The sequence below is a fragment of the Myotis brandtii genome, unplaced genomic scaffold, assembly GCF_000412655.1.
Source record: "Myotis brandtii unplaced genomic scaffold, ASM41265v1 scaffold658, whole genome shotgun sequence".
Taxonomy (NCBI): Eukaryota; Metazoa; Chordata; class Mammalia; order Chiroptera; family Vespertilionidae; genus Myotis; species Myotis brandtii.
In genome coordinates this window covers 1,349,393-1,365,379 of record NW_005370558.1, presented here as the reverse complement: position 1 = coordinate 1,365,379, position 15,987 = coordinate 1,349,393, and the positions used below count along the sequence as shown (strand labels likewise).

The 15,987-nt window shown below is 54.9% G+C and overlaps 1 protein-coding gene across 1 annotated transcript in view; it reads right to left on the bottom strand.

Annotated features, from left to right (window-relative positions):
• Positions 1-4,491: 4,491 nt before the first annotated feature.
• The window catches only part of ZNF618 (zinc finger protein 618), a 60,486-nt gene continuing 48,990 nt past the window's right edge, over positions 4,492-15,987 (bottom strand). The window contains exons 11-13 of the mRNA XM_014528919.1: positions 13,555-13,632; positions 10,337-10,438; positions 4,492-9,611 (exon numbers count right to left, since the gene is read on the bottom strand). Of these exons, the coding sequence (XP_014384405.1) occupies positions 8,095-9,611; positions 10,337-10,438; positions 13,555-13,632 (1,697 nt within the window). The 3' untranslated portion in view covers positions 4,492-8,094. The remainder of the gene's footprint in view (positions 9,612-10,336; positions 10,439-13,554; positions 13,633-15,987) is intronic.

Below are 15,987 nucleotides of genomic sequence, written 5' to 3'. Positions count from 1 at the left end.
GCAACCCTCTTGGTCAGACCACACAGAGCCCCCCTCCCACTGTCTCCTCCAAAGTCTAGCGCTTGGGAGAGGGCTGTCCTGAGGGACACATCTGTGGTCACGGCCAGGGCTCTCTGGGCACAAGTGGGTGGAGTCTAGGCAGTGGGTTCAGGGGGAAGCGACAAACAAATGTCATCACACCGTGTCCACACCTTGCTCCCCCCACACATGCCTCACACAGCAGAGCCACCTGTGGCGCCTGAAGGTGCCACTCTGAAGAGTGACCTGAAGAACAAATGTTTAAACCAGAGGTGCCGCCACAGGTGCACAGGCAGGCCAGCTGGTGGATGGGGTGTGTGGCTTGGAAGGTGCTTTTTACAGCTCTGAAGGCGCCATTTAAAACCTGGGCGTCCATATACACACCTGGGCTTCTCAATTCTCTAGGAAAGGAAGTCCCGGCAGCCCAGGGCCTGCACCCTGCTCGCCCACCGAGGGGCGGGAGCTGACCTGAGCAGCCCCTAGCGACGGGGCCTCCTGAGGTTCACCAGCCCTGCCCAGGCCCGAGGCATCTGTCTCCCTATTTGCCAAAGCCTTCCCAGCAAAAGGTTCCCTTGGATCCTGACTCCATCCCTCAGGGGTGCGGTGGGGCTGAAGCACACCTGTGACCCCTGAGACCGGAGTCCGTGAGGCTCATCTCTGGAGGCCCCAGAATCCTTGTTGGCAAAGTGGCTGCCCTGGGGACTCCCCGGATTCTCAAGTGGTCCCTCATTTCTGATACAAAATAGATGTGGCTATTTTTAAACTTACTCTGTTTTAAACTTGAACATCCAGAGGCTGGCCCTTCTGCTATAGGCAGGCTCTGGGCCAGGCCCTGGTCTTGTTGGCGATGCTCCAAGGTGTGGGGAGGATTGTCAGCTGCAGGACTCCGGGCTTGTTTTAGATCACATAGAAACTCCCCGGTTACATTCCGGCTGCTGGCCCAGGGCTGTCCACACCGCTAACAGCAGGAAACCCCCACAGGATGGCTCGGAGGGTGGGCTGATGCCCCCGGGAGGCCGGCCCAGCTGGAGCTCACCTGAGCTGTTGAATGTGCGATTCGATGGAACGTGTTCAGCTGACCCAAGTAGCACGCTCTCTTCAAGAGCAGCCTGCACCTGGTTGAAGGCAGGGATAGAGAGGCGCTGGGTGTCCGGCATCCGCCTTGACGGCGAGACGGCGATTTCACCTTTGCACAGGTGTTCCTGCTTGAAGGGCCATCACCCTTCCCGCCCATGCAGGCCGCAGCACATCTTCCAATGGCATCTTTGTCCCTCTTGCCTTCGGCTGGACTCTATTCAATCGGAGCGTAGCTGTGCCTGTGCCTGGCGTGGGGCAAGTCCACCCAGCAGTTCACCGTGGAGGGCGCTCGCAGATGCCATCAGGAATTTGGCAAAGTCCCGGACACCCTTCCCCAGAAAACAAGATGTCACACACAACACAACGCCGCGCACATCACGGGGGAGGCCAAGGCCACAGGCTCACAAGAGGCACAGGAATGACCGCTGGGCAAGGAGAACTTGGATCTGCCCCTTAGGCACTGGGTCTGTAGGACTCAGATGAAATCCATCCTTTCTTCCACGGGACCATGTCCATAAGCCAGGCCTGTAGGGACCCCGTCTCCCCTTGGCCATGTCCCTCCATCATTTATCAAACACTGGCTGAGCCGGGTCTGGTGCTGGAGGTAAGCGATGAGCTCAGATGAGTTAGCAGCGCTGGCCTTGGGCTGGACTCCAGCTGTGACCCCCAGGGGCCCTGCCCCTGATCCATCTCCACTCACCAGTAGATGCTCCTGACTGGATGACACAGCCCAACCCCACACCCCAAAAATACCACCACACACTGCCATCTTCCTAAAGGTCGTTTTATTGTAAAACCATAAATACAACACCGACATGAAATCATTTAAGCAACTGATCCTCTCTAACCATTAAAAGGATGTCTTTTGCCTTGGCATCAACCAACCGGGAAATAATGTTGCAAGAATTCATGGGGTTGAGGGGTTCTGAATTCTGGGCGGGGGCTTTTGGCGATTTAAGGAACCAAGTGGAACCTTCCTCTTCTCCCTGGGAATGTCCCACTTTTGGACAAGAACAGACAGTTAAAAACAGCAACATTTAAACAGCTCAGTTTTAAATTTTATTACTTCGTAAAAATCTTTCCTTTTTCTGTTCCTTTCCTCCATGTGACATCAGTAAAAGTTTGAAACATCACGAAATTGATTTGGCTGTAAATGGAGAAACGGTACCAGGGACCCAAACAAAGTGAAACGGAAAAACCCAAAGGACAAACAGAAAACCCTTAAATACACCCACAAGTTTGGTCTCGGGGGCTCACACATCACACAAGAACCGTCAACGCAACCCCCATGCAATGTGACCCCTTGCAGAGCTGTCGGACCCACACCGACACAGGAGACCGCAAACAACGTCTTTCGTTAATTAACACAGCAAGGGTGACACTAGGTAACTTTTTTTTTTTTTAAATACAGTACATGGTACACAGGGTCCCAAGATGGCCCTGCATAAACCCCTCGTGGAGACTCGAGCCAAGCACTGGCTGTTTATAAAAATATTGTGTTGCTACAAAAGTATAAATTAATGCTACCGGTATTAAGAAATATTAAACACATAAAACTTATAAGGATTAAGAAAAATATTCATTAATACCTGTAGAAAACTCTGGCCTAAAAAAGATATTTTTTTGTGTTTGTTTTTTTGTAAATTTTTTTTTGTATTTTTTTTTTAAGATGACTTGAGTTTCTTGCACTCGAAGAGAGAGACACAGTCAGATGTGCCTATGGTATTGCCTAGAACATCTTCACTACTGAGAAAGGATGGGGGTGCGCGCACGTGGCTACGGAGTGGGGCCTGGGAGGGAGGGGCACCAAGGCTTTCTCAAGCTTTACCTGATGTGAAAGAATCACCGATGGGAAGTTGTGGGGGAAAGACAAAGGTAGGGTCAGAAGAGAACTGAAAATAATTTATCCTTTTTTAAAAAATATCTCTGCTTCGGGTGGTTGTACAAAATGATTTCCTGATGGTTGGGATCTGAATGGCCCTGGACACGTTGCCTGGTGGGTCTGAGCCTTCAGCCCCGCAGGTCCCTCTGTCTCTTGGGTGGTGAGTCCCAGCCCCAGGCCAGTCCATGAGCTGGCTCACTGCTTGGGAACCCAGCTGCCCTGGCTGGGCGGGAGGGGGTCCCCGGCAGGGACTGGCTGGCACCTGGGTTGTGGGAGGAGCCCCTCCTTCCAGCTGGTCTCAGACCCCCAGGTCTCTGCCAACCTGGACTTCAGGAAGCGCCACAGGGATCCCAGGCCCCTGAGGTTGCAGTCGAGGCTGGGCTGTGCCCCTGTAAGGAACTTTGGTTTGAAGAGTCAAGGTGCCCAGTGGATGGGTGGGACCCTCATGGGTCCAATGCTGACGCCCAACTGCAAACCCAGCAGATCCTCCTCGGAACAGGAGCTGAGTCTTTAAAGCGGCACCGTGGTGGTGGCGGTGGGGGGCATGAATAGACCAACAGGATCTTCACCCTCATCCACGTGGGAGCAGTTGCCTTTTCGCAAGGAAAGCACAGGGCCCTTCGGGGAAAGGCAGGGCTGTACTGACTACGATCCTCAAACCCAAATGAGAGCCCAAGAGAAACAATCAAATCCTCCAGAAAATCCTGAGGGGGGAGCCAGGAGGGGAAGAGGAGAGGGAAAACACTGCATCATTGGTTCACCATAACTGGCCTAGCAAACATTAGCCACAGTGAAGAGAGGGCAGCCCCATCCCAAGACTCCCACCGGCCCAGGTGGATACCGGGGGCTGGGCCAGGGCAGGCAGGGCCGAGACAGGAGCCCTCACCTCCTGTCTCTGGGGACAGCCTGAGCCTTCCTTAGCCTCTTGGTTCTGTCTAAAGCAGCAGCCTGTCTAGGAGCCCTCCTGCAAGTACATCCCAGGGACACAGGCGTTGGCCTGTCCCCAAGGCCAGGGCGTAGCCATGAACTCAGTCCAGCTCCAGGGGGCAGGAGCCCACCCACGTGCCCTGTGCACTTCCTCTTCCATCTCTGCAAGCGTGTCCCTCACGATGACAATCTCCAGGTACTGTCCCCTCCGGGCCATTTCTCACGGGCCTGCCTTCTCCATCCGCATTCCAGCGTCATTTCTAACCTTCCTTGTGACCCCCTGGAGCCCAGAGAGCATGCGCTGTATCCTTGACATCCCTCCAGGGGCCCACGCACTCTACAAGGAGCCCGGTCCAAGTCCAGGAGGAGGCAGGCAGCCTCCCGCAAGCACGGGGGACTCCCAAAGACAGAAGCTCGGCTTCACAGTGGAAAACCTGCCCTGCAGTTTTCCTCTGGTGTTTCTTGAAAGCGAAGGACAGGAGCAAACCGGAGAGAACTCCTGGCAGCCTATGGACCTGGTGTAAGCAAACAGTCCTTCCTAGAATCCCAGAGACACACACTTCTCAGTGTGCCATCAGGCCTTGCCCAGATCTGGTGTTTCTTGAAAGCGAAGGACAGGAGCAAACCGAAGGAGAGAACTCCTGGCAGCCTAAGGACCTGGTGTAAGCAAACAGTCATTCCTAGAATCCTGGAGACCCACACTCCTCAGTGTGCCATCAGGCCTTGCCCAGCCAACAGCCACTCTGAAGGCCAAGCACGAGGTTGCCAGGTGGGCTGGAAGCAGACGCAGCAGGTGGCTCCTCCCTTGTGTTTCCTGGTTTCTAACTACCACCCGGGGGGAGGCCTGGCTGGCTGACGGAGGCGCAGGGAAGGCAGGACGTTGCTGGGACAGGAGCATCCACTCATGATGACTGGGATGGCACCGCTGTTCTTGGTGGAATCGAGACCCCTGGCTACTCCAAATCTGAGGACCACCCACGAGACACGGTCCTTTGGGCTCGGGTGGGGAAGCCAGCTGACCTCAGGGGAGGGGCCAACCCCGAAGTCTCCTCTTGGGTCCGTGTACGCCAAAGCAAAGACCCGTTCTGTCCTGGGAATCACGTGGCTTGAGACGAGTTGTGTCCAAGTCAGCAGGCAAACATCTGGAGCTGCCCAGAACGTGACAGGAACGGTCCCTGGTCTGCCAGCTGCCGCGGGCCTGTGCTGGGAAGTCCCACAGCTGTCAGAGGAGTAGGAAGCAGGAGACAAGACCCTTCCCTAGGTCAAGGCCAGATCCGGTGCCTGGAGATTAAGTGGAAGAGCCCACCTCCATCCTTTGGCTGAGCTAGAATCTGAACAAGGTGGATATTGCTATAAATCGGGGGCCAGTGGCTGGACCTGTGAGATCTTTGGGTTGTTAAGAGGTTGGTGGCAGCAGGATCTGCACTATGGGAATTGCCTGCGTGAGGAAGCAGGCTGAGGGGTGACTCCAGTTTCTGGGGATCCAGAGGTTGCAAGAGAGAGATGGCTACCTGCCACCTCGTCACCACAGGTAGTCGAGGCAGCCCCAGGAGACAGCTTCAGCGCCTGTCCTAAGGACTAAACTCAGGTGGGACGGAAGACCAGATGACGACGTGACTCGGTACCTAGAATTCAGTGAGACTCGAATTTCATTCTGGAGGGCTGACATCCCGTGGTCCGAAGACTCTAAATGCACATCTGGACTTGGTCTCTGATGGCTTTACAAGAAAATGAAACGCCTACTTCCTAACGAACTGGCCCCCAAACGGGCAACACCAGCACACAGCTCTGCTCCACGTAGAGGGAGGATGGGCCCAAGGCCGTTTCCACCGACCACACAAAGGGAGCAGCTCTGATCCGCCTGGTGTGGCCCCTTCCCCGGCAGCAGAGCAGAGCAGGGCGGGAGGAACCTGGAGCTGGAGGTACCTGTCACTCCTCAGCACCCCTGCAGCCACCTTCTGCAAGGCCCGGAGGCCCGGAGTCTGCCGAAACACTCTAGGAAGTGACATCAGGTGATCGGCCAGTGCGAATGGAGGCTCTTCTGATGGCGTGAGCCCAGCTGGAGACGTTGTAGGGAAACACCTAGCCCTTCTCTGGGTGAGGAAGTGGCAGGGCGGTGGCTGAGGCCATGGCTTGCTGGAGAGAACGTGCCCACAGCCCACTCTCATACATTTCAGTACATCCAAGTCTCGAAGGGGTGGTTCTCATGAGGCAAAGTGAGCAGGCGAGGCCCCCGGGGACAGTGTTTCTATACCAGCGTCGCTTGCCCATCTGCCATGGGCCGGGAGAGGGCAGGGTACAGTGCTTTCTGTAGTCGAGGTATCTGGCAGTTGAGTAATGCTTTCTTAGGAGGAAGGGGTGGAGTCGCCCTCGCTCCCGAGATGGTAGAATGTGCCGTTGTGGAAGCCACGTGGCCGTCCTCAGCCTGAAGCCCTTGGTGTCGCCATCTCCATGCCACAGCCATGGGCACCGGAGGACGGGAGACCACCAGCACTTTATTCACAGAGAGGTGGGCCGGGGCTGATCACTGATCCTGACGGAACCACCTCTTATAGGGGTGGGGGGTGGGGGGAGGGACCACCCTCGGCGTTTGGACTGAGTGTGTAGAAACGGAACTGCTCGTGGAGAGAAAAGCCTACAGACATCTTTCACAGCATCAAGTTCAGTGTGGCCTCATGCCATTCCACCCTCCATACATCAATCGTTTGGCCCACAAGGCACCGTGCGCAACTACTGTACTGGAAGGAGGGCTGAGGCTCGAGTGCGGGGACCCCAGGGCTGTGGGCAACGGACCCACCGGAACCCCTGGGGTCCTGGGGAGGGGTGGGGAGGCGGTGGGTCTGAGGTGTGACGGACGTGAACGTGGGTCAGCTCAGGAGTCCCTGCTGAGTCCCTGCTGAGCTGAGAGTGTCAGTGATGTGGTGAGTAGTGTAACGCACTCTGGGTATATCAGTCGGACATTCGCAGTACCGGACGCGGCGAGCCAGGAGGGCGGGCCTCCACTTACATTCAGGAGAAATCCTAACCCACAGGCGTCCCTATGGCTTCCACCGAACCCCACCCCCGTGGAACCTGTGACTCCAACCCCGCTCCTGGTCTCCACACAGCACAGACCAGGGCGTGGTCCTGGCTGTTCAAATACACAGACACGGGACCGTACAGGGAAGGCTAATGGGAACCGGAGGAGAGCGAATAGACCACTGAGATGAGCTCGTTTACAGTGTGACTTGAGGAACAAAAATGGCAATTAAAAAAAAACAAAAACCTTCAAAACATAAGTTATAGACATTCAGTGCCTCCTAGCAGAGTCTAAATCAAATTCGAAAAAAACAAAACCAAAAGGTAAAAACGGCTAAAATGTTAGGAAGAGAATTAAGGAGTGGAGATAGTATCTATACTTCTCTGAAATATGTCTTTTTTTTTTCTTCTTATATTAAAAAGCCAAAAGTCAGCTTTCTATTCTTAAAGTCTCCTTTCCTGATCTGGGGAGATAGATAGGTGTGTTTCTAAGGCGGCTGCCCCGTGACACCCGCCAGTGTCTCGAAGGCAGCTGCTCAATGCCCTGAAGGTGAACAAGAACAAAGTCCAGTGCAGAAACTGTCCATCTGATGCGGTTTGGAGAATCCATCGCAGGGCAGCCGGGGAGGGCGCCTTAGGGTGAGGAGGGCTGGGGGGAGGGGGCATGAAGGGAAAAGGGGGACCGTGGGCTGAGGACAGAGCGCGTCAAGTCACTTCAGATCTCAGCTGCCTGAACACGTTGCAACATCGGCGTCCTACCAACCTGCGCACCTGAAAACCAAGTCTTCGAAGCCCCTTGCCGAGGAGACGAGGTGAGCGTTTTCCCTCTTTCCCACACCCTCGGCTTTCCCGACACGCCCAGTTTAATGCACACGCGCCCACGAGCAGGCGTGGACATGCACCAGGGTAGTATGTGTGTGCACGCGTGCGCGAAGCTACGGCGGCCACGCAGATGAGCAAAAGAGCCTCGCGCCCGCACCCACGGTCCGCGTGCTGGGACACACACATGCACACACACACTGGAAAAAGCACTTAAGTTTCCAGGGGGCGTTTAGAATGAGGTCCACAGTGTTTAGAACTTAAACTCTTTTCCTTTGTTGGCAACAGTGTTGTGTAAATTTTTTTTCCCCTACCGTTCTCTCTCGCTTTTCTTTTGTTCGGAAGTAGAAGTCTTAAAGCATGTTGGACTTCAGAAACATGAGTTTGTTCATATCTTCGGGGCTGAGCAGTCGCCTCCTTTTGATGAGAAGCGCCTGCTCACACATACTGACACACCCACTCCTGGCCCCCACGGCCGGGACCGCGAGGAGCCAGAAGGCCAGCTTGGCGAGTTTCGTGTGCTTCTGGGTCACGCACGACCAGTACTGGAAGAGATCGGGGGTGGCCTGGAAGAGGGGCTCCTGCAGGTAATCGTACACCTCGTTCTTGCCCAGCCGATCGTCTTCCTGAGCGGCGGGGTTCTCGCCGGCGGCAGAGCGCGGCTTCTTGGCGGCGGGCTCGAAGTCGGCCTCCTCCGTCCAGGACTCCTTGACCTCGTTGATGAGCTCACACACCTTGCCGATGATTTCCTCGTGCTGATACGGCGGGACCGGCCGCAGCTTCTGCTGTGGGTCCAGGATCATGGCCACCTTATGCGCCGGGTGCACCTTGAAGTTCTCCTTGAGGGCTTCCAGGAAGAGGTGGCACAGCTTGCTGACCGTGCCCGCGTCGTTGGCCTTGGCCGTGAACAGCTTCTCCAGCCGGACGTAGGTGGGCAGCACCAGCTGCAGGGTGGGCTGGCTCTCGTTGCTCAGCTCGATGACCGCCTGCTTCACCGGCGTCAGGATGGCCGCCAGGTTGCTGAGCAGGTGCTTGTTGAGGCTCTGGATGAGGTTCATCTTCTTGGCCCGGCTGTAGAACTCGCAGATCTGCTCGTAGCGCTCGTGCACCAGCAGCAGCGAGTCCGTGACCGAGTTCCAGCAGGGCGGCGGCGAGGTCTCCTCCAGCGACCCGAAGGTCTCCTTGGCGAGGCCGGTGGATCCCGCCAGGTCCTCACACACGTTGAGCAGCTCGATGACCTCGTGCATGCTGCGGGCCTGCAGCGTCCGCTTGCTCAGCACGCTCTGCACCACCGAGTTCAAGGCACAGGCTGAGCAGCGGAGGCACATGCCGGCCTTGGAGAAGGCGGACGCGCTCACCCGGCAGTCCGTCACGTACACTGTCCTGATCTCCGACATCACGAACTCTGACAGCACGTTCTGCACCCAGTGGTGCACCAGGTCGCCGCTGTCACGGATGTCCGCTCCCTTCACGCCCAGCACGTAGCTCTTGATGTGGTTGCCCTCGGCCTGGTAGGCAGTGAGGATGTAGCAGGAGTCGGGGCCCACGCTCTGCGAGTGACAGGTGACGCCGATGCCCAGGCAGGCGTTGCTGCCCAAGGCACACGTCACCTTCACCTTCACCTGGTTATACATGCGCGGCAGGTGCTTCAGCGCCAGCGTGTTGAAGTTGCCCAGGATCTCGGTGACGGAGAAAGCCCCGTAGCGGGCGCCACTGTCCACCAGCGTCTGGGCCAGTTTCAGGAACTCCTTCCCACTCACCACGCTCAGCGCTCCCAGGTCAGCGCACATGACCCGCAGCAGCCGCTCTGCGATGTTCTGCCGCTCCTTCTCAGGGATGATGCTGTTGGATGTTAAACCGCTGGCCGTGGCTGGCAGGGGACACAAGGAGAGATCGGATTAACCCTGGCATCTGAGGCTCCTTGATCCAACAGCAGACTAATACTCCCAGCATCTATTATTAGGAATGATGAACAGATTTCATCTTGTACAGAAATTACATGAGTTTCAGGAGAATAACATTCTATGACTGATGGATTGGTAATGCCTGCCATGGGCGTGGGAATACAACATAGTGGTTGGTATGTGTGCAGCATACTTGCTGCATGGGCCAGTCACCTAGACTTTTGAAGCCAACTGGTCCAACCTCTTCCTCGGTATAGCAATGGCTGCTAATAAAGGCACCTCCAGTGGCTCGTGAGCCGCAGTTTGCCGACCACTGGTCTAACCTCGTCCTCAGTATAGCAATGGCTGCTAATAAAGGCACCTCCGGTGAATAAAATGCAGGAGGCCAACATGTCAGGAAAGAGCAACCAACAGAAATTGTGAGAGTGGATTCCAGTTCTGATCCTGTCACCAATTTGGACTCTCTGATCACACACAGATCACTCCTCTCCCCAGGCCCCCTTTTGCCGATCCTATGAGTTCTTACTAGTAAGTGTGAAAGTGCTTTGGAAACTGTTATGCGTGGCCTTCCGTCACCCTGGGAGGCACAGGTGGTGGGGATGCGGGCAGAAGGGAGCAACCCGAGCTGGGGCTGGAGGTGCGTGGGGCAGACCTCCGTGAGTCCCCCGGCTCCAGCCTGGAAGAGACCTACTGTTGTTGGCGCTGTTCCTCTGGGCCTGGGGTTTCCACTTCTCTTCCACAACAGCAGGTGGCGATCGGGACTGGTTAGAGGTGATGTTGTTCTCGTTGTCCGCTGTGGGCACAAAGGGGACAGTGTGTCACTCTAAAGTATCAGAGGCCTGTGGACTAACAGACAAGAACTAGAGCATGGTGGGTGAGGGCACGCATGCCCCCTGGGACTGAGGCCTGGAGCCAAATCCTGGCTCTTCCTCACACAGCTATCATAGGTTTGCGAAGCTTCATTTTCATCATTTGGAAAAATGAAGATAATCACACAGACAGGACACAACTGCTGGAAGGACTAACAAGAGAGAACGCAGGGAAAGGGCGAAGCACAGTGCCCGGCGTGGAGTAAGTGCTGAGCAAATGGGGATCACAGCACGGGTCTGGCTGGGAGGCCCCCCCACCACACACACAACCCCAGAATTCTAGCTCTGAAATGGGGGAGGGGTTCCAGTTACACCCCAAGGGACCTAAAGCATCTCATACTTTCACGTCTTCAAAGTGTGGTTTTTTTGGACTTTTCAGTATATTTATTAGAAATTTAGTTTATGAGGCTGGCATTACCCTGATCCAAAACTAGAGAAAAACATTACAAGAAAAGGAACAACAACCAATATCCCTCTTAAACATATACACAAAAGTCCTTAACAAAATATTAGCAAGCTAGAGACAGTAATATATAGAAAGAATAGCATATCATGACTATGGAGTTTATCCCAGAAATCCAAGTTGAGGTTAATAATTGAAAACCAATCAGTGTGATGCCCTATACTAAGTGGAAAAAACAAATAGAAAAATCATCCCCACAGATATAAATGCACATTAAAATATGACAAAATTCAACAGCCACCCACGACACAGACTCTGAGAAAACTAGGAAGAGAAGGAAACATCTACTTGGTAAAGGGCGTCAGAGAAAAGTTGATGGAAATAAAAAGGATTATAAAGAAATACTACAAACAGTAGTAGTCCAACAGATTAGATAACCTGAATGAAAGAGACATATTCTTAGAAAGACATCAACTACCAAAAATGATTCAAAAACCAGAAAATCTGAATAGTGGTTTCCAGGGCTGGGATGCAGGGAGGGCCTGGCTGCACGGAGGCAGGAGGGGGCGTTCTGGGTGGATGGTTAACCCGTCCAACTGTGCTCTTAAACTTGTGAATTTCACTTCTGTAAATTACATCCCAATGAATCTGACTTTAAAACGACTAAGGAGAAACCCATGAAAAGAGTAACAGTGGTTAACTTTGAGATTAGGGCCCGTTCTTCATTTCCCAATTTCTCTGCATTTTCCCAATTTCTTCTAATGAACAGATCTTACATTTAAAAAGGGGGAGCGCAGATTTTAAAACGGAAACCGGCAGCCTTTCTTGTGGATGTTCTCCACTAGAGCACAGGGATCTGGAAGGCCTGGGTTTGAACCCAGCTCTGCCAGGGCTGTGGGTGTGACCATGAGTTCGTCACTTCTGGGCCTCAGTTTCCCCTCCTCCCTCCACAACGCTGGGGCTGGACAAGCTGCAGGGTCATTCCCTCATTCTGACTGTCCGCAGGACTTGGAATCCAAATTACTCAGCCTAGCATTAGATAACACTGTCTGGTATCGGTTGAATAAAATAAAATGTTCCCCTCCATATCTCAGATGCTGCTACTGCATGGGTGAGGTACTGTAAATGCTCTGTAAAAAGGCTTGATTTATAGCTTGAGCTGGACATAACATTTACTCTGTGTGGCCATCCCTATGTACACAGGCATACACACACACACACACACACACACACACACACACACACACTCACGTCTGGTCTACAAAGGGCTGGATGCAAAGCTGGAATAAAGGCTGTCCCCCAGGAGGAAGCAATGCAGGAAGGAGGAAGAGCATGGGGCTAACATCGTGACTGCACAGCCTTGGACTTTTCAGTATATTTATCAGTAAGTTACTAAGCCATTTTGTGCCTCCATTTCCTTATCTGTAAAGTGGAGCTAATACAGACACTTAACTCAGAGGGATGTTCTGAGGTTAAGTGAGCTAATATGTGTGAAACTCTTAGGATAAGTCCTGGCACCAAGGAAGAGCTCAAATCATGTTAGTAGCTGTTTGGACCAGTGATTCTGTTCTCTGAGCCTCAGTTTCCTCATCTGTACAATGGGATCCTGTCAGCCGGCGAACAGGCTTGTTCAGATCGAACGAAATAACCTCCTGACACATACTGATCGCTCACTACATGTTAGCTGTCTTTAGTATTATTACTGACAAAACAGGCTCCTGACCTCTTACAAAGCAAGACAGGTTTCCCTCCGGCACCGACAGGAAGTTTATTAGCGGGAATTACCCTGTGCCGTTCAGCAGCCTCTTAATGAGATTGGTGTTATTCGAGGCTGATCCCCCTGCGCAGCAGCGCTGTGAACTGCGCAGATCATGACGTTTAATTTCTCTCTATGGAGTCAATCCTTTAATCCCGACGCAGCCTGGCTGGGAGTCAGCCTGGCTTTGCACCGGATTGCCTCCCGCATTCTCTGCCAGCACTGGACCAGAACAAAGCGGCCCAAAGCTCTTCATGGAAAAAGTGGAGGTGCTGGAGGAGGTGGGGCCACCGGGAGGTGCAGCCTTGATTTGCATTTTAATGGCCTCTGCCCAACTGCCTGAGGCACGGCCTAGCCGCTCCAGACTCTTCCCTAATTAGCCTCAGCTTCCAGAGGCGGGCAGAGCAGGTGGAGGGTTGGGGCTTCAGAGGAGGGAGGGAGGGAGTGGGTTGTGGGAGTTTCAGGCCGTGGTCCCTGAGCAGCCTTCATCTGCTGTCACCATTCCCCGTAAGGTCAAGTCTAAATGCCCCGAGCTGGCATTCAAGGCCTTCCCTGGGCCTCCCCACTCGCATCTCTGGCCTCTGCTCACTCTGACCTCAAGCCACACTCAACATCCACCTTCACATCTCCCTGGTCAGTTCCTATTTGGCCTTTAGGTTCAACATGGGAGCCACAACCTTCCAGAAGCCGGCTTCAGCCCCGTGCCACTCTCTGTGCTCTCCCAAGCCTGCTGTCCCCCCTAACCCCACCGTGTTATAACCGATGGACCGGGGATTCTGAAGGCAGGTCCCATGTCCTGTGACCATTTCCTGGGAAAGAGTGGCCTTCCCTGGTCTGGGGGGGGGGGTGCTGCAGCGCCCCATGGGCTGTGGGGCGCTTACCCGCATGGGACTGCATGTGCTCCAGCAGGTTGTTGTAGAACTGGAACTGGATCCCACAGGCGCCACACGTGTAGGGTTCTGCGGGGAGAAATGAAGCAGCCGTTTTAGGGGCAGAAGGACCCTGGGCACCTTCCTGCTGGGCTGTGGGCAGATTTGGAACTGGGAACCCCCACACACACTGGGGCTCTGGGCCCAGCCTGACCTGCCCCTGGCACTAACGGGTGAGCGGGAGGCCGGGGGCAGGAAGGATCGATGGGGAGAGGAGGACGTGCAGCCTCAGAGAGCCTCTGATGCGGTCAGGCAGCCATTTACTGAGTGCTTACTGTGTGCCAGGCACTGTTCTGGGCACTGGGGGTGGGCTGGAGGAGGGACGGGAGCTCTCAGGCAGAGACCGGGTCTTACTGGTTCCCCGGCCCATCTGCCTGCCTGTAGAAGCACACGGGCATCACTGTTTGCTGAGCAAACGAATGAGTTAATGTATGAATGAGCCCCCAAACAAGGCAATGGACACAGAGGAAAGGAGAGGAAGAAGAAACTGGAGAACAGGGTAAGAAGTGGAGAAAGCCACAGAAAAGCAAGAAGTGGGACAAGACGCTGAAAGGGCAGAGAAGAGGGGGAGGGCGGGAGAGAAGGGAGGATGACAGCACACAGGACCGGGACAAGTGGGCCTTCATCTTTCATCTCTGCTCCCAATACTCGAGTCAATGCCCAAGAGATGAGGGAGGAAGAAGGGGTACAAAGGAGGGAAGGATAAAGAGAGGAGGAGGATGGCTGACATGGGGAGGTCTGTGTTCCTGCAGGGCTGGGGGACAGAGGCGGCTGCCATGTCGGGGGTCTGCCTCGTCCCCCGTGCCAACTCCTCCACCCGCCTGGGCTGGGCACTCCTCCTGTGCGACTAGCTGCCCTGTCTGCCTGGGAGGGCGGCCCAAGGTCAGATGCTCTGGGGAGGCCCTGAGAGCTGGGGCCACTCAGTTCATTCCCTGCCCGGCCTCGCCCTCTCCAGCCCCCCATGGGACCACCACTTACTCTGTAGGAGAGGGAAAGTATTGGAAATCAGGGGACTTGCAGTTTCTGCAAAAGAGAAACAGTTTAGCTAGGTCTCCTCCAGGTCTGGTGCTCTCAGATGACCGTCATTATTTCCATTGTTAACAAGTGGTGAGCCAGATGGGGCCCTCAGACGAGGGGAGCACAGAGCCAGGCTCAGATTCCGGGGTGGGGCTGGGACACTGGGCAGGGCAATGGCAGCCAGGGCCACCCCTCTAGGACACACTCAACTCTCCAAAGGTGAGCCCACAGAGCACAATGAGAACGTCCACGCTCGGCTTCAGGACGGGAAGCTGCTTGAGGTCCTGGCCCCGAGGGCTGTGCTTGTGAGGTGCTCTGCCTGCTGGAACCTGCCCCACGCTGCCTGGTGCTGCCAGGTGAGCCTCAGACGCAGGAGGTGGCAGTGCGGGTGGACTCGGCTGGGGTCCTGGCTCCACCACTTACAAGCTGGGGACCTGGGGCAACTACCCCTTTCTCCTGAGCCTCCGTTTTCTCACCCCAAAACGAAAGATAACCCTCCTCCTGGGGCTGGGGCACACGTGAAGACAGGAAAGACACACACAGCTCTGAACACATGCCAGGCACAGAGTAAGCGCTCAGTAAACGGTGTCTGCCCTTCACACAGCCCGTTCCCAGTTCTAGTATTGGCTCTGGTGGAAGGAGAGGCAGGGGGTGCAGCCTGGCCGGCTCAGAGCAGAGACCCCCGGGAGGCCAGGCTCCGGTCCTGATGCTTAGTCCTGTGTGGCCTTGGGCAAAACGCCACCACGTTAAGACCACTTGTTGGAGATGCTGCCGGATTACATTTTTCAAAAGGGTTGAAGCAGCTTGGAAAAGCTGACACGTTCTCTACAGTGAAGGGGTCCTGCCAGGGCCCCCTCCCCCCAGCACCCCTCACTCCCTTGCTCAGGGCACTCGTAGAATAACTGGGTTTACTTAAAGAGATTACGTGAGTGGGTACGTAATATCTGCAGGACACTTGCTGAATGCTCACCATGCAGGGACGTCTGTGCTATCCCCACTTTACAGTGGAGGAGAATTGAGAGTTCAGGCCCAGCCACCAGCTCACAGGGTGCGGAGCTGAGGCTCGAACCTTGGCTGGAGACAGAGCTGGGGCTCAGATTCCTACACAGAAGCCTCCACATTCAAATCTGTGTTCCCAACTGTTTCATGAAGCCCCTGATGGACGGTCAGGCTGCGCCCAGCATCTGTCTATACACAAGCAGTGCCCAGGATATGCGGGCACAAGCGGAAACCGAGTATGACGAACGGAACTTCAACTGTGCGAGAGAGGGGGTGCCTTGCTTTACTATAACCAGTGTCAGAACTCTTTCCCCTTCCCTTCCTGCCCTGGCTGCCACTGTGCAGACCGCCTGGCTATGGCTTTTCGGA